This window comes from Crotalus tigris, unplaced genomic scaffold (assembly GCF_016545835.1).
Source record: "Crotalus tigris isolate CLP2741 ecotype Arizona unplaced genomic scaffold, ASM1654583v1 scf7180000024321.1087588, whole genome shotgun sequence".
Lineage (NCBI taxonomy): Eukaryota > Metazoa > Chordata > Lepidosauria > Squamata > Viperidae > Crotalus > Crotalus tigris.
The window spans coordinates 709,367-727,554 of NW_024100493.1; the positions used below are offsets into that span (position 1 = coordinate 709,367).

Sequence of the window (18,188 nt, forward strand, 5' to 3'; positions counted from 1 at the left end):
CGCACCAAAAAAGTTCAAAAACTCCGTTTTCAGTTGTAACTTGTATGGAACCCTAGCATTTAGATCAATAGAATCAGTACAGCCAGTCCTCGGCTTTCCACAGTTCGTTTAGTGACTGTTCAATGTTACAATGGCACTGACAAAAGTGGCTTACGACCATTTTTTCACACTTAAGGACCGTTGCAGCCTATCTCAATGAAACGTAGTTCTGCTTTACAGTTTCCTGGTCTGAACAGTCTCAAAAAGTCTGGTAGTTGTACTACTTTGATGATGTGCTGATGATGTACTTTACAAATTGTTCCAGGTCCAGATAGAAACTTTGGAGGCTCCGAAACAAGGTGAAGACCTACTTTTGTCTCTTCTGAAGAAGCTCCCTGAGACAAGCCAAGGGGTTTTGCAGGACGTTCCCCTACAAGATCAAAAAGGTAGATTTCCTAGCTAGGTATAAACAAATCTGCCAGTTTTGGTTTCTTTCCCCAAAACCAGTCCCACAAAAAACATAAATGATGTCATGTTTGCCAGGTCCACCATCCATTAGTGGCATCTGTTTGAAGCCCAAACGCCACCAGTTTCTGTGGCTGTTGTTGTCAAGGATGAAACTTGGGCAGCTACACTCCTCTTGCCTTTAGATTAAGGGGTGGGGAGAGAGATGTTACTTTCAAGAGGGTTAAATGGAGAAACGAAACCTCTTCGATTAGCTGAAGACCATGAGAGCCTGAAGCCTTGTCAAGGACACCAGAACAGGTATGGATTTGAAGCAGACGGTTCCCATAACAAAGTGAACGTGTTAATATGAATTACATAAGACGTTGGGGATTTGGCTGGGAAATTTATTGTTTAAGTCTATGAATTGGTGTTGGAACCTCAGAGTTAGTTTTGCTTCCGATAAAACCACGCAGTGTGTTCAATAAACAGTAAGATTTTTCAGAAACAGAATGAACCTGGAGTTTTATTTGGATTCTCGAAGCTGGATGTTGAGACAGTTATCTAACAATCAGAGCAGACAAGGCTTCACTGGTGTTTCAGACAAGGTTCCTTTTTAACCATGAATATTATCGGCTTTGTCGTTTCAAATGGTTTGTTGTTTGGGAAATCCTTTGTGGATTTCACAGGGAGGTGCGAAACTGTAAAAAATAATAAGAAGAAAAATCGACACACCTGTTGAACTTAACCAATTTTGAAAGTTTAATGTTAGCTGTTTTTTTTTTCTTTTTCTGCAGCTGCCACTGAGAACAGGGACATACCAAATGTAAGTTGATCTGATTTGAAATCTTGAACTTGCTTTCATGCCTAAAACAGGATTAGAACTCACCATCTCCTGGTGATTGGCCCAAAGTCACTCAGCTGGCTTTCATGCCTAAGGCGGGACTAGAACTCACCATCTCCTGGTGATTGGCCCAGAGTCACCCAGCTGGCTTTCATGACTAGGACAGGACTTATCTTCTCCATCCATATGTACCATCTGATTTCCCTCTCCTTTGCAATCCAAGTTAGTGATTGGGTTGTAAGTCGAGGATTACCTGTAATGTCTTTTTTAAACCTCCTTTGTAAGCTAATGTTGAGATCCTGATCTCATTCTAGCTAGATGCTACAGCGTGTAGCATCACGGCTTATATTCGAGCCATTTAGCAGAAACGGGATAAATGTTGGCATTCTCCTTATCGAAAATCGACAAGATACGATTGTCCAGGAATAAGGGTTAGCCAAAGAGGCGCTTGCAAACCTACCTGTAGATAACCTGGAATGGCTTTGGGTGTAAAGAAAAAGCAGTGGACTTGGATTAATTTGCTTCTAATTGTCTACTTGATCAACTTTTTGAAGCGTTCAGCTTGCTGGACGTGGGACCCGGAAGAAGAACGTAGGCGCCAGGAGCGGTGGCAGCAGGATCAAGAACGCCTCCTTCAGGTAGATGCCGGTTTGGGGTTATTTCTCATACACACACACACACACACACACACACACACACAGAGACATATGTATGTATGTATGTATGTATGTATGTATGTATGTATGTATGTTTGTTTGTTTTCACAAAAGAGAAATGGCCATGTCTTTGTATCCCGCCTTGGTTATTTTTATAAATAACTCAAGGTGTCTAACACAGTGGTTCTCAACCTGTGGGTCAGGACCCCATTTGGGGTCAAACGACTATTTCACGGGGGTCGCCAAACAACGCAGTCCGCCATTTTTTTCCCCCTTTTCCTTAGCTGTGCTACTCCCTTTTATTCTATTGGCTTTTGAAAGCCAATAGAATAGACTCTCTTGAATAGAGTCTAATTCTATTGGCTTTCAAAAGCCAATAGGAATTGTCCAGGCTGTCTCTGCCCTGCTGAGCCCGCCAAAAGTCCCATTCTGCAAACGGTGCTGCACCAGTTGAGTAGTCCTCGACTTACGACCGGTTGGGGGTTGCAGCATTAAAAAGGTTGAGAACCACTGGTCTAACATATCTAACACATCTTCTTCCTCCTATTTTCCCACAAAAAAATCCCTGTGAGGTGGTTTGGGCTGAGAGAGTGTGATTGGCCTAAAATCACCCAACTGGCTTTCATGCCTAAGGCGGGACTAGAACTCACCGTCTCCTGGTGATTGCCCCAGAGTCACCCAGTTGGTTTTCATGTCTAAAACAGGACTAGAACTCAGTGTCTCCTGGTGATTGACCCAAAGTCACCCAGTTGGCTTTCGTGTCTAAGGCAAGACTAGAACTCACTAATAATAATAAAAATCCATCTTCCATGCATGTTTGGGATTTAAAGGAGAGAAAAATCTTTGCTAGCAGCTCTTCCGTAGATCCAGTTGAAATACCAGTTCCTCCCGTTCGGTCAGGATTCCTGGTTAACAGCTTGCGTCACTACTCTTTCCTTAGGAAAGGTATCAGAAAGAGCAGGAGAAGTTGAAAAAAGAGTGGGAAAAAGCACAGAAAGAAGTTGAAGAAGAGGAGCGCAAATATTATGAAGAGGTATGAAGTCCGAGATGTGATTGTGGACAGGTGGGGAATGTACCTCCAACTCAATACGCACATCTAGTTGGTTCAGCTCGATCAGTGTGGTGGAATGTAGTCTGGATTCCCAGATGGGAGGGGCTGCATTCCAGATGAGCATAAGACAACTCAGTTCAAATAGTTTGTGGGAGAGAAAGAGGGTGAAGACGACTCCTCCCCAATAGTTCCCAGGCTATTTGTAAATACAGATAGTAGAATCTTCAGATTGGCTAGATTTTGTCTCTGGAAAATGAACAATAAAGGAAATGGCCGAGAAAAATGTCAACATGTCTTTCTTGATTTTTGGAACCTGACAATAAGCTATTATTTGAACAAAATTTTTCGGCACAATTCATTCAGCCCTGTGCAGAAGTGACTCAGTGAGCTAAAAGGTTTCCCATTAAGGTCTTTTCCCCATGTCATTTAATCCCCTCCAACAGACTAAAAGAACCAGTGAAAGCAATAAAACAATATTGACAAGCGCTTTGTCTTATTCCAGTCTATATGTCTCATAAGGCTGTGCAAATTTGGAACGGATTTGAAGAAATGTTTTTAACCTTAGTACAATCACGGCACCTTTCAGCTATTCATTGGAACAATCCATTTTTTTTTTAGGTTGCTGTGTAACCCTGGGGGGAAAAAAGATGTGGGCGCTTTAATGAGACAACTCATAAAATTACATGTAATCCTTAAAGCAGCAACATCTTTTGTTTTTACCTAGTACAAGCACGACACCTCTTTGCTATTCTTTGAAACAGTCCAATTTTTCTTTAGGTTTCAGAGCAAACCTGGGAAAAAAAAAGATGCGGGCGCTTTAATGAGTCAACTCATAAAATTACACGTAATCCTTAAAGCAGAAACATCTTTTGTTTTTACGTAGTACAAGCACGACGCCTCTTTGCTATTCTTTGAAACAGTCCAGTTTTTCTTTAGGTTGCTGTGCAAACCTGGGGAAAAAAAGATGTGGGTGCTTTAATGAGTGAACTCATGATGTTGCATCTAATTTTTAAAGCAACCACATCTTTTCTTTGCTTTTTCTTTTTGTTTTGCCTTGGGAGAAGTTTGGAAAGGGGCCTGCTGCTTCACTGGATGAGAGTCATCGTGCTTGTGTTAGGTGTGAAGCCAAGTGTGTGAATTTAGATCACGCGACTATGAGGATGTCGCAATGGGTCATAAGGGTGAAAAATGGTCATGAATAATAATAATAATAATAATAATAATAATAATAATAATAATAATAATAATAAGGTTGGAAGGGACCTTGGAGGTCATCTAGTCCAACTCCCTGCTCAGGCAGGAAACCCTATACCATTTCAGACAAATGGCTGTCCAGTCTCTTCTTAAAAACTTCCAGTGTTGGAGCATTTACTGTTTCTGGAGGCAGGTTGTTCCACTGGTTAATTGTTCTCACTGTCAGGAAGTTTCTCCTTTGTTCTAGGTTGCTTCTCTCCTTGGTTAGTTTCCACCCATTGCTTCTTGTCCTGCCTTCAGGTGCTTTGGAAAATAGCTTGATTGAGTCACTTTTTTCAATTCACTAAATGAATTGTAATTTGAGGACTACCTTTATCCTTGACTCTGTTTGTGAGGCTAGTTTTTTCTTTCATTTTCAAAAGACTCTTATGTCTGGAAGTGGAACTGGATTTCTTTTCTTTTGGGGGTTGAAATATTTGGCGGGCTTGTCCAACTACTGAAGAAGCTGACTGAAGAAATTACTTGGAGAAGCAGCAAAACGTTTCAAAGCAAAAAGGAAAAAAAAAGTTAACTTCTAGGTAGCTCTATCTGGATGACCGAAAATCTTCGTGAACTTTGACGATCTTCTCTCCTCTAGGAACGCAAGATCCTTGAAGATACCGTGGTTCCGTTCATGCTGACCTCAAGCTCTGCAGAGCCCTTGTCTACATCATCTTCCTTGACTGATGGCAACAGGACGATGGTGCGTTCGCTAGTGGAATTTAAGACTAGAATGGGAGATGACAAAAAAAATATATACATGTTTTGAAGACAATACTTTATAGAACATAAAGCGATTGTTTTAACCTAGCCTTTAAGAAAAATTACAAATTGTGAAGAATGGTTGCACAAACTGGGAATGTCTAATGAAGAGAAGAGAAGAATAAAATAGAAGAGAAGAGAAGGAATGTAGAATAGAAGAGAAGAGAAGAGAAGGAATGTAGAATAGAATAGAATAGAATAGAATAGAATAGAATAGAATAGAATAGAATAGAATAGGAGAATAAAATAGAAGAGAAGAGAAGGAATGTAGAAGAGAAGAGAAGAGAAGAGAAGAGAAGGAATGTAGAATAGAATAGAATAGAATAGAATAGAATAGAATAGAATAAGAGAATAGAATAGAAGAGAAGAGAAGGAATGTAGAATAGAATAGAATAGAATAGAATAGAATAGAATAGAAGAGAAGAGAAGAGAAGAGAAGAGAAGGAATGTAGAATAGAATAGAATAGAATAGAATAAGAGAATAAAAGAGAAGAGAAGAGAAGAGAAGGAATATAGAATAGAATAGAATAGAAGAGAAGAGAAGAGAAGGAATGTAGAATAGAATAGAATAGAATAGAATAGAATAGAATAGAATAGAATAAGAGAATAAAAGAGAAGAGAAGAGAAGGAATGTAGAATAGAATAGAATAGAATAGAATAGAATAGAATAGAATAGAATAGAATAGAATAGAATAGAATAAGAGAATAAAAGAGAAGAGAAGAGAAGAGAAGGAATATAGAATAGAATAGAATAGAATAAGAGATGAGAAGAGAAGAGAAGGAATGTAGAATAGAATAGAATAGAATAGAATAGAATAGAATAGCAGAGTTGGAAGGGAACTTGGAGGTCTTCTAGTCCAACCCCTTGCTCAGGCAGGAAACCCTACACCATTTCAGCCCCATCCCCAGGATGCAGGCAACACAAAACCACACACCCTCTGATCCACGGAAAAACCTCTCTCCATGGAACCTGGTGCCCAAAAGGTTGGGACCTCTAGTCTAGATCAAATCGCTTGCTTTCTGTCTTATGGGCTTATTTTAGAGGGTTTTAAAGGGCTGATTGGTCAGTAAGATGGTAAATGAGACTGAATTCTTAGATAGGATACCAAATTGTGGTTTGAAAGGCGTAGCTTTTGCAGCAGCATGGATTAAGCCCCTTGAGGGGAAGATTGGACACCTCCTGATATCAGCCCTCTGAGGTAAATCTTATAATATAATATATTATATTATATATTATAATGAGTAAGGTGACCAACTTTTTTACAATGAGGAGGAAGACCCAAATAAATTGAAGAAAAAAATATCGTAAATAAAACATTTTATTCACTGCAACAATACAGAGCACACTACAATATGATAGATGCATAATAAAAAACATTTGCAACAATAACATTTTATATTGTAATTACGCTTACCTGCCTATTAATTATTATTTAAATGAGTACAAAAGAAGGACTCCTCCCTAAAGGAGGGCGATTGGTCACCTTAATAATGAGCCAACTCATAAAATTACATATAATTCTTAAAACAGTAACGTACCAGCTCTCTGAGGTAAATCTTATAATATAATGCATCGTATTATATCTTATAATGGGCCAACTCATAAAATTACGTATAATTCTTAAAGCAGTAACATACCAGCCCTCTGAGGTAAATCTTATAATATAATGCATCGTATTATATCTTATAATGAACCAACTCATAAAATTACATATAATTCTTAAAGCAGTAATGTACCAGCCCTCTGAGGTAAATCTTATAATATAATGCATCCTGTTATATCTTATAATGAGCCAACTCATAAAATTACATATACCGTATTTTCCGGCATATAAGGCAACCTGGTGTATAAGACGACCCCCGACATCGGCGCCGATTTCCATACCTAGAAAGTCATCTTATAAGCCAGAAACTACCGTAATTTCTGGCGTATAAGACAACTCGGTGCATACGACAATCCCCAACTTCGGCGCCGATTTCCGTGCTTTAGAAAGTCATCTTATATGCCGGAAAATACGGTAATTTTTAAAGCAGTAATGTACCAGCCCTCTGAGGTAAATCTTATAATATAATGCATCCTGTTATATCTTATAATGAGTCAACTCATAAAATTACATATAATTCTTAAAGCAGTAACGTACCAGCCCTCTGAGGTAAATCTTATAATATAATGCATCGTATTATATCTTATAATGAGTCAACTCATAAAATTACATATACCGTATTTTCTGGCGTATAAGGCGACCCGGCATATAAGACAACCCCCGACTTCGGCGCCGATTTCTATGCCTAGAAAGTCGTCCTATATGCCAGAAAATATGGTAATTCTTAAAGCAGTAACGTACCAGCCCTCTGAGGTAAATCTTATAATATAATGCATCATATTATATCTTATAATGAGTCAACTCATAAAATTACATATAATTCTTAAAGCAGCAACATATATAATACGATATATTTGTTTCGGTAGAATTTGATCGATCTAAGTTACTCGGAAGAGGATAATAAGCAAAGCAAAGAGGCAAAACTGGAGACATTATTCGGTGAACAAGATGGGGCGTCCTTCTCAAAATACAAGGAATATCAACCACGGGAGGAGATTGTGAGGTGCGTAAAAGCAAAAAGGGATTTCCTAAAGAGCACATGTGAGAAAAATGTGTTAGCGAAGAATAACCACCAAATGAGAGATGGTCAGAGGGAGAAGTTGAGATAAGGGAGATTTTTGCTCATTAAATTTAAAACATTTGTACAATATATTTTCCGTTTTTCAGCACGGTGAATAAGGAAGAATATCTAGAAGGCCTGAAATGGAGACAAGCAGATCAGGTTCCTAGCTCGGAAGGCAGATCACCCAACAAAATGTCTTTGCCGTTATGTCCAGGTGGGCGGTGCCTTTATGCTTTGGCTTTTGAAAAAAAAAAAACTTTGCAAATATCACATTTTCGGCTTTTTCGTTACTTATCCTGCTTTCTCCTCACTGGTGTTGTCTAATAATGTACCAAGTTGAACCTACTTCTAGAAATGTCAGCAGTAAATTGAGTAGAGTACTACCGAAATGTGCTAGCATGCTTTTTTTTAAAAAAAAAAAATTCACTTCCTCTTTTGTGTTTTGTCTTGCCGTTCTTGCGACCCAGTTCTTAGTGAATATTCTCAGCTCGGTCTTAGCGATAGGTCTTTTTCTACCCTTCAAAGACAAAATAGTTCAATTCTGTACAATTTGAAAAGGCCTCTTCCTCTTTCTTTCCCTTATCCTGCCCATCATCCTACTCCTCCTTCCATTCTTTCTTTCTTTCTTTCTTTCTTTCTTTCTTTCTTTCTTTCTTTCTCTTTCTCTCTTTCTTTTCTTTCTTTCTCCTTCCTTCCTTCCCTGCTTTCTCCTTCCTTCCTTCTTTCTTTCCTTCCTTCCTTCCTTCCTTCCCTCCTTCCTTCCTTCCATCCTTCCTTTCTTTCTTTCATTCTTCTTCCTTCCCTCCTTCCCCTTCCTTTCTTTCTTTCTTTCGTTCTTTCTTTCTCTCTCTCTCTCTCTCTCTCCCATCCTCCTCCTTTCCCTTTCATCCTTCTCCTTTTCCTCTTTCTTTCCCCCATCCTCTTATTCCTTCTTCTTTAATAATAATAATAATAATAATAATAATAATAAGAAGAAGAAGAAGAAGAAGAAGAAGAAGAAGAAGAAGAAGAAGAAGAAGAAGAAGAAGAAGAAGAAGAAGAAGAAGAAGAAGAAGAAGAAGAAGAAGAAGAAGAAGAAGAAGTTGTTGTTGGAAGGGACCTTGGAGGTCATCTAGTCCAACTCCCCGCTCAGGCAGGAAACCCTAAGTGGAATTTTCCTCCAATGGGATTTTCCCATGTATTTTACCAGGAAACATAGATAGGGCAGGCTAGAAAAGTCAGTGCCCTCCTAACCATACCCAAGCACTCCGAGTTTGTTGGCGATGTCCATTTTGCTCTAGGAGTTCATGGTGACCTAACCCTAACCCTATACCATTTCAGACAAATGGTTGTCCAGTCTCTTCTTAAAAATTCTTCTCCTTTTTCTCCTCCTCCTCTCTCTATCTATCTTTCCCTTCCATCCTCTTCCTGCTGCTAATCTTGTACCTCTACGTACTCTTTCTTTCTTTCTTTCTTTCTTTCTTTCTTTCTTTCTTTCTTTCTTTCTCTGTTTCTCTCTCTCTCCCATTCTTCTTCTTTCCCTCTCCTCCTCCTCTTCCTTCTTCTTTCCCTTTCATCCTCTTCTTTCTTTCTTTCTTTCTTTCTTTCCTTCCTTCCTTCCTTCCTTCCTTCCTTCCTTTCTTTCTTTCTCTCCTTCTCCTCATCCCTATTTTTCTCTCCCATCCTGCTCCTCCTCCTCCACCTCCTCCTCCTCCTCCTCCTCCACTATCTAATGTTCAGACTTGCTTTCCTTGTGAAACAGTCCTCGGGCTCTCATTCCCTAACTCAAAACCCTCCCTTTCAGATGTGCAGTGGACCCAGCCACTAGCAGCAGCGCAGACTCCTTCTCCATCAGACATCAGACAGAAGGATTCACCACTGGGGTATAATTTAGGCCTGCCGGTCAGTTCCCCAAAAGAAATGAAGAGGCAAGTGCATTTTGAGCCTTTTGATGTGATGCTTGATCGCTTATAAACCTTTCATTTACAGCAGAACTGACCTGGGGCAGATAATCGAGTTTTCTGTGACTCTCTGTTCCCGATATCCTGATTTTTGTAATCAAAAAAGACTTTCCTAGAAGCTACTCAGAGCAGGAGGCTTACCTTGCTCTTGGGTCTTTGGCCTCGGTGAGGAGTTTTGCTTTGAAAGCTTTGAAGGCGGGCCAACATGCAACAGACCGCATGGTTTCGTGCATTGCTCCGTGTGCCCATGTGTCACCTCTCCTGCGGGGAAGCTGCCTGGGTTGCTGATTTGCTTCCAGGTGCCATTCTGGGTGTCACCTTGAAAGCCCTTCATGGCTTGGGACCAGGTTATCTGAGGGACCGTCTCTCGCCGCTCACGTCCACCTGACCCACTAGACCGGGGAGGCCAGGAATGTTGGAGGTCCCACTTGCTAAGGAGGTCCATTTGGAGAAGGAGGGTCTTCTCTGTGGTGGCTCCCTCCCTGCTATTCTGAAGGACCATCATTTCCCAGTTACCTCCACCTGACCCACTACAACAGGGAGTCAGAGGGTGTTAAGGGTCCCCCCTCTTTCTGGCGGGACCCAGAAACAGGGACTTCTCCCTAGCGCAGTGGTTCTCAACCTGTGGGTTGGGACCCCATTTGGGGTCGAACGACCATTCCACGGGGGTCGCCAAACAACGCAGTCCGCCATTTTTTTCCCCATTTTCCTTAGCTGTGCTACTCCCTTTTATTCTATTGGCTTTTGAAAGCCAATAGAATAGACTCTCTTGAATAGAGACTAATTCTGTTGGCTTTCAAAAGCCAATAGGAATTGTCCAGGCTGTCTCTGCCCTGCTGAGCCCGCCAAAAGTCCCATTCTGCAAACGGTGCTGCACCAGTTGAGTAGTCCTCGACTTACGACCAGTTGGGGGGTCGCGGCATTAAAAAGGTTGAGAACCACTGGCCTAGCGGCTCCCTCCCCTTGGAATATCATCCCTTCAAAAAATTAAACTGGCTCCCCACTTCGACACTGTTTCACAAGGCCTTAGAGTTGTGGTTCTGCCAGCGGGCCTGGGGAACCCAGAGTGGGATGGAAGCCCATCAAATGGCTTAGCTGGCTGTCTATTGTTGCCGGGGGGCATTATCGTTTTTTATTTTTATTTTAATTTTATTTATACTGTGCTTTTATTGTTTGTAAGCCACCTAGAGTCGCTGGAGGGGACGATATACATCAGGCATGTCAAACCCGCGACGTCACATGACGTCGCGCGACGTATCGGAGCTTTTTCTCCATTGCCGGCAATGGGGTGGGCGCGGTTTTGGGATGACGTGTCCAGCCCGCAGGCCGGCAGTTTGACACCCCTAATATACATTTTCTAAATAAATTAATTAAATGAATGAAGCTTTGCTGGAATTTATTTCTTGTTTTATATTCCAGGGCAGCTTCCCAAGGCAACTCCGGAACGGGGCCATCGTCCCCACGTTCTCCTACCGTTCAAAGCCAGCCGTCCAACAGGTATGATGGACCACCAAGACCTTTTACAAGCCAATTAAAGACTTAAAAACTCAGCCTGATGTTTAATTCATGCAGTGGTGGATCTTAGCTGTACAGAGCTGTATTTATTTTATGTGCAACATTTATACTCCTGAAAGATGAAGACGGCTTGAGAAGGACAGTACTAAACCAGCAGTTGAACTCGATTTACAAGCAAAACCTTAAATGCAAAAGTCTGAAAATGACGGGAAAGTGTAGCCGAACGCGTAAAAGGCAGAAGTTAATCCTGAGGACGATTTACCATGATGGACGGCATAGTTATCATCTGGTTTTTCCCAAAGAGCACACATTCCCGCAGTCCCATGTGTGGCGGAAGTAAAGTTCAGAAGAAATTGCAACACTGCCATTGAACCTCCACCCTTTTCGTACTTTCCTCAACAGCCGTCCCACTTGGGGCCTCATGGGTGGAATGGGATGACTCGACACAGCCAACTGACTTTGGGACAATTCAAGAATTCAATTTCTTTTAAATGTTATTTTTGTTTTTTGCCATTCCCGATTCATTTTGTCCCTCTTTTGGCCTCCTTCCTTTAATGATGCTATTACACCATTTCTTTGATATTTAGAATAGAATAGAATAGAATAGAAATTAGAATAGAAATTAGAATAGAAATTAGAATAGAATATAAATTAGAATAGAATAGAATAGAAACAAAGAATAGAATAATAGAAATAGAGAATAGAATTTAGAATTGAAATTAGAATAGAAATTAGAAAAGAATAGAATAGAAATTAGAATAGATTGGAATAGAAATTAGAATAGAATAGAAATTAGAATTGAAATTAGAATTGAAATTTATAATAGAATAGAAATTAGAATAGATTAGAATAGAAATTAGAATAGAAATTAGAATAGAAATTAGAATAGAATAGAAATACAGAATAGAATAGAAATACAGAATAGAATAGAATAGAATTTAGAATAGAATAGAATAGAAATTAGAATAGAAATTAGAATAGAATAGAATAGAAATTAGAATAGATTAGAATAGAAATTAAAATAGAATAGAATAGAAATTAGAATTGAAATTAGAATGGAAATTAGAATGGAAATTAGAATAGAAATTAGAATAGATTAGAATAGAAATTAGAATAGAATAGAAATTAGAATAGAATAGAAATTAGAATAGAATAGAATAGAATAGAGCTGGAAGGGACCTTGGAGGTCTTCTAGTCCAGCCCCCCGCTCAGGCAGGAGAACCTATACCATCTCGGACAAGTGACTGTCTAGTCTCTTCTTAACTAGCATAACCTAATTAGTGTAACTCTTGTCCCGCAACGGGTCACCTCATGGTGAGTTGGCCAGGGTGGGTTGTCCCGCAGCCGGTTTAGCCATGGTAAGTTGGCCGTGGTAAGTTGTCCTAAACCAGGGCTAGGCAACCTTGGCTCTTTGATGACTCGTGGACTTCAACTCCCAGAATTCCTGAGCCAGCTTGGCTCAGCTTGAAAACCTCTCCCTTTCCCCTCAGCGTGGCTGGCTCAGGAATTCTGGGAGTTGAAGTCCATGAGTCATAAAAGAGCCACAGTTGCCTACTCCTGCCTTAGACCCCTTTGTGGGAGGCTCAGCCACTCTGTTCAGAGAGCTAGCTTGATTTTGCGTTTAGGAAGATGGGTTCCTGGATTTTGCGTTTAGGAAGATGGGTTCCTGGATTTTGCGTTTAGGAAGATGGGTTCCTGGATTGTCCTCAGTCATCAATCCTGTTTTTATCATTTCAGATCCATCAGTGGGAAAAAGCTCTGCTCCAGCTGTGGACACCCTCTTGGAAAAGGCGCTGCCATGATTATCGAATCGCTTGGTCTTTATTTCCATATTCAGTGCTTCAGGGTAGGTGTCTCTTGATCGTCTTGGCTCTTCCTGACCAAAGCTTAGCCAACCTAGAGGTCTTCTCCTAGTGAAGATGAGTAGATGTCCTTAATTTGGGGGGACAAACTTTTAGATTAGATTCTAGGTAGCAACACGGAGTCCTTTGGTTGACTTTTGTCAATGCTCTTGATGGCTCTTCATAATTTATGAATTAGTTTGCCTCTTCTTTCTCACCGATTCCAACAGTTATCCCACTGTTGGGCTATGGAAAAGCTGCAAAAACTTGGGATCTGCTTTGATTTATCCTTTTTATTATGCGCACAGAGATTGAGGTCATTTTACAGCTGGTTTCAAGCTAATAAAACCCCAGGGACTTTCGTTACATTTTGCTGATTGATTTAGTAATTTCCTGGTAAAAGCTGACAGATGTCAATCCAGGTCATCTTCCTTAATCAGTACAATTCTGGAATTTCATTCCTAGGATGGAATCTAGAACAGCGTTCCCTAAGCTTTCCAGATCGGTGGCCCGACAGGCGGGGGGGAGAGGGAATGGTTTTGTCTAAAGGGCAGGCACATGCCTGCATTTGCATTAGCAATGGGCACATGCGCATGGTGCTCATGTGAGTGGGGCTTGTTGTGATTCCTCGCCAGCCAGTGGACCCGGCAGCTGAGTCTGGGGAATCAGAGGAGGAGGAGGAGGAGGGGCCTGGAGTGACATCAGAGTCAGAGGAAGGCTCTGAGGAGCTCCAAGACTTACAGTCAGATGAGGAGCCTGGCCCCTGTACTCGCGCCCAGGCTGAGACACAGCCGTGCTGGGAGTCTGAGTTGGAAAGTGCTGAAGAACAGCTGGGACAAATCCAGGATGCACGAAAATGCTGGCAGGCAAAGAGAGTAGGACAGAGGAATGCAATGGGATGGCTCCAAAGGCAAAGGAGAAGGCTTTAGGGAGCCACACCTTGGCTTCATAATAAAAGGGAAGGTGTGGGAGGTGCTGGTGGCCGAAGGCAACCGTTCGTGTTGAGGATCGAGTTTCTGTGAACTGTGTTTCTTTGCCTTGGACATGAACTCAGCTCTGTGAATAATAAAAGGGGATTGTTTTTTTCCTGCTGTTTCAGCCTCCTTGTTGGAAGAGGGGCTTCTCCTTGTGAGCTTAACAAGGACTCACGTAGGCTGGGATAGAACAGTGCTGTGGATGCCGGAGCCTGGGGACGCTCGCTCTCCACTCGCACGGCCCGGTTCCAAACAGGCCACGGCCCAGGGGTTGGGGACCCCTGATCTAGTCGATAATAGACTGAAAAAAAATTAGCAGTCTTGTCCAAGGTCATAATGAAGAAGGGTTACGGCACCAGGGCAGTTAGACCTAAAACTAATTAGAATTGCAGTTAACGAGAGCTAAATAAAAAAATACGCATCCTTCTTTGTCAATCAACAGTGTGGAATGTGTAAGGGACAACTAGGGGACGCAGCCACTGGAATGGACGTCCGGATCAAAAATGGCTTCCTGACCTGCAGTGATTGTTACAACAAATCCAGAAGTAAGTTTCTATACCTGTACTTAGGGCTCTTGTCTTACCTGTACTTAGGGCTCTTGTCTCTCTCTCTCTCTCTCTCTCTCTCTCTCTCTCTCTCTCTCTCTCTCTCTCTCTCTCTCTCTCTCTCCACACATCTCCATCCTGGGAATTTTTTTTTTTTTGCATCGTGTTTGCAAAGTTATTTCTTCTGGAAGGAAAAAAATGACGGGGTTGCCTGCAAGTGTGCACGAGGTGTTTCTGGAGGCGTGAGGCTGGCTTGCCTCGATGAACAAAATAAAACGGTTGCAATCTGCAGGGGGAGATCAGCGAGGCCATTAATTTTCATTACTTGCTATGAACTGAATTAATATACAGTGGAAATCCATGCTTTGGTCCTGCCTCCTGTTTGTAGAATGTGGCTTCTGGAAGATAGGCCTCCCTGCTTGAACCTGTGCAAACACACACACACACACACACACACACACACACACACACACACACACACATGAATAGAGATGGGGGAACACAGCACTGCTTCCCTTAAGAGTTGGAAATTCTCAACTCAGAAGAAGGAGGAAGCTGGGCCTTTGGAAATTTTGTCTTGTTTTATTCGAGCCCGTTGTTCCTTTGGGGGGAGGGTTATCTCGCTTTTAGGTTAATTATGATATATTTCAGTTTGTAGCATTGCTTATGATACAAATAAATATATATCTCTCTCTTCCCCTCCTCTTCTCTCTCTCTCCCCTTCTCTCTCTCTCTCCTCTCTCTCTCTCTCTCTCTCCTTTCTCCCTCTCTTCCTTCTCTCTCCCCTTCTCTCTTTCTCTCTCTCTCCCCTTCGCTCTCTCACTCTCCTTCTCTCTCTCTCTCTTTGTCTCTCCCTCTCCCCTTCTCTCCTATCCTTCTCTCTCTTTCTTTCTCCCCCTTGCCCCTTCTCTCTCTTTTCTCTCTCTCTCCTTCTCTTTCTCGCTCCTTCTCTCTCTCTTTCTCTCTCTCCTTCTCTCTTTCTCTCTCCCCTTCTCTCTTTCTCCCTCTCTTCCTTCTCTCTCCCCTTCTCTCCCTCCTTCTCTCTTTCTCTTTCTCTCCCCTTCTCTCTCTCCTCTCTCTTTCTCTCTCCCTCTCCCTCTCTCCTTCTCTCCTTTCCTTCTCTCTTTCTTTCTCCCCCTTGCCCCTTCTCTCTCTTTTCTTTCTCTCTCCTTCTCTTTCTCTCCTCTCTCTCTTTCTGTCTCTCTCTCCCTCCTCCCGTTTCCTTCTCTCTCCCTTTCTATCTCTCTTCTCCTTTCTCCCCTTCTCTTTCTCTCTCTCTCCCTCCGTCCCTCCCATCTCCTTATTTCTCCCCCCTCACTCTCTCTCCCCGCCCCCAAATGTAGCTGCTGGTCAGCCAACCACTTTGTGACCTGGATCTCAGTTCCGCGTAAGATGTTCTCCAAGGAAGAACCTCATCCTTGGTGTCATGAGGCCGCTCAGCACAAATTGCTTGTAAGAGCTCAAATCCACGGACTCGGTAGCTCTGGGTCTCTCCTTCTTTAAGCTAGGTCAAAAGGCTCAAAGGCCTCTTTCCTCATGCAATACATCCTTTGATTTCCCGAGGTCACTTAACGTCACACGTATGAAGCCGGCTGGCTGCACAGTCTCGCACTTTCCCCTCCCAGCGAAGCCGCTTCCCAAATTATCGGTCACGCTTGGTTTTCACATCTGATATTTTGAAAGGAATGAAGAGGCAATAGATAGGTCCCTTCCGTTTTAATTTTCCTAGAAGCGGAGAAATGGTTAAGTTAACGTAAACTTTTGTAGACGTTCTCTAACATGCCAATATATTTACTTTTGTGTTGGACGGGAGCAGGTTGAAAATCAGCATCGTAGAAAATCAACTTTTCTGTTTATAACTAAAGAGGTAGCCTTTTTTTAATACAGGCACATTTGATAAAACACATTGTAATTCTGAAACCTTTGCCTTTGGTGGAGTGTTAGAGGTATCTAGTTCACCTCTCAATAAATTATTGCGCCTTCAGCCATGCAGTCTTTGAAAATTTAAAAACAGGCTTCTTGGAATAACAGATCACCTGCATATAATGTTAGCATTTTCACAAAACCAATCATATAAAACCTTCGGCAGTTGTCCAAAGTATCTAACACAGTGGTTCTCAACCTTTTTAATGCCGCGACCCCCCCCCCAACCGGTCATAAGTCGAGGACTACTCAACCGGTCGTAAGTTGACGACTACTCAACGGGTCCAGCACCGTTTGCAGACTGGGACTTTTGGCGGGCTCAGCAGGGCAGAGAAAGCCTGGACAATTCCTATTGGCTTTTGAAAGCCAATAGAATTAGACTCTATTCAAGAGAGTCTATTCTATTGGCTTTCAAAAGCCAATAGAATAAAAGGGAGTAGCACAGCTAAGGAAAAGGGGAAAAAAATGGCAGACTGCGTTGTTTCGCGACCCCCGTGAAATGGTCGTTCGACTCCAAATCGGGTCCCGACCCACAGGTGGAGAACCACTGATCTAACGGATGGTACCTATTTTTCAGCCGACCTTTGCTAAACTAAGATAAACTCACTGTTTTTTCTTTTTTAAACTGGGAAAATAAAGAATATCACGACACCCCTTTGCAGTTATTCTAAAATGATGTGAGAATCTCAGTAACTCTGAAATTGAAATTCTGGGATCACCTGTTTAACACAGGTAGGGAATAACTTGAAGAGATCTCTCAAATTTCCAATCCCCGTCTGCTCTCCGGAGAAGTGCTGAAGGTGTAAAATGGGCTCCCCTTGTAGTAAATCCTAAATCCATCTTAACAGAAACCCCTTAATGGGATGATGATAATAATGATAAATCCAAAGCAGAGTCGGTGTTGACCCTTAGCAACCACGTAGTCAGTGGATCTATCCCCAACTTGGTCTTTCAAGTCTTCTTCTAGCGGTGCGATTGTTGGGTGTATCTAGTTCACCATCTTTGGTCAACATTCTTACAAAAGTAGTCTCGGTCTAGCTATGATTATATGGCAGAATTATGTTCAGTTCTGGAGTTGGCGTTAACACTTTGACCCAGATTTCCCGTGGAACATAGTCTTCTCTGCTTTCCCCATCTGGTTCCATCGTCACATGGATGCTGTGGGACCATCCAAAGCTACTCAACATTTAATTGGAAGGGTGCAACAGCTGTTGTGTGCTCATTTAAATTGCTCGAAGGACAAAAGCAACAGGAAGAGGAATTATGGGAATTTCTCTTTAGAGTGGGGGATGCTGTGTGTGGACAACTCTTGGTGTCCACCATCAAGTGAGAGCACCACCGTTTGGGGAGCGAGGCCAAGAATGCAGCTTTGCAAGCTAATTCTGCTCCACTGCCGTCAGTTCGATCCGGCTCAAGGTTGACTCAGCTTTCCATCCTTCCAAGATGGATAAAGTGAGGATCTAGATTGTTGGGGGCCCATTAATGCTGACTCTGTAAACCGCTTAGAGAGGGCTGTAAAGCCCTGTGAAGCGGTATATAAGTCTAAGTGCTATTGCTATTGTTATCACAACCACGGTTACCATCTGCTTTGTAAAAAAAAAGACATTTTTGTGTCCAACTAACAAGGATGTGGTTGTTTTTTTTTTGTTTGTTTACAACGATTTATATTGCTCATAAGTCACCTTTGGGGGGAATTTTTAACTTGGGAGTGGGGAATACAAATTAATTGTCATCAGTACATATTTTGACATCGGCACAGACGGTGGTAAGGGAATTGCTAGTCCCACCCACCCCCCACCCCCCGTGGTGTACTT

General features: G+C 42.0%; 1 protein-coding gene across 15 annotated transcripts in view; it reads left to right on the forward strand.

Moving 5' to 3' along the window:
- Positions 1–16,462, forward strand: part of LIMCH1 (LIM and calponin homology domains 1) — a 167,013-nt gene extending 150,551 nt beyond the window's left edge. For all 15 annotated transcript variants that reach the window (XM_039325233.1, XM_039325238.1, XM_039325235.1 and 12 more), the window contains 12 exons: positions 305–425; positions 1,221–1,249; positions 1,822–1,905; positions 2,864–2,956; positions 4,806–4,910; positions 7,440–7,576; positions 7,741–7,850; positions 9,420–9,543; positions 10,996–11,073; positions 12,829–12,937; positions 14,349–14,451; positions 15,795–16,462. In XM_039325233.1, the coding sequence (XP_039181167.1) occupies positions 305–425; positions 1,221–1,249; positions 1,822–1,905; positions 2,864–2,956; positions 4,806–4,910; positions 7,440–7,576; positions 7,741–7,850; positions 9,420–9,543; positions 10,996–11,073; positions 12,829–12,937; positions 14,349–14,451; positions 15,795–15,820 (1,119 nt within the window). In that variant the 3' untranslated portion in view covers positions 15,821–16,462. The remainder of the gene's footprint in view (positions 1–304; positions 426–1,220; positions 1,250–1,821; positions 1,906–2,863; positions 2,957–4,805; positions 4,911–7,439; positions 7,577–7,740; positions 7,851–9,419; positions 9,544–10,995; positions 11,074–12,828; positions 12,938–14,348; positions 14,452–15,794) is intronic.
- Positions 16,463–18,188: the final 1,726 nt, after the last annotated feature.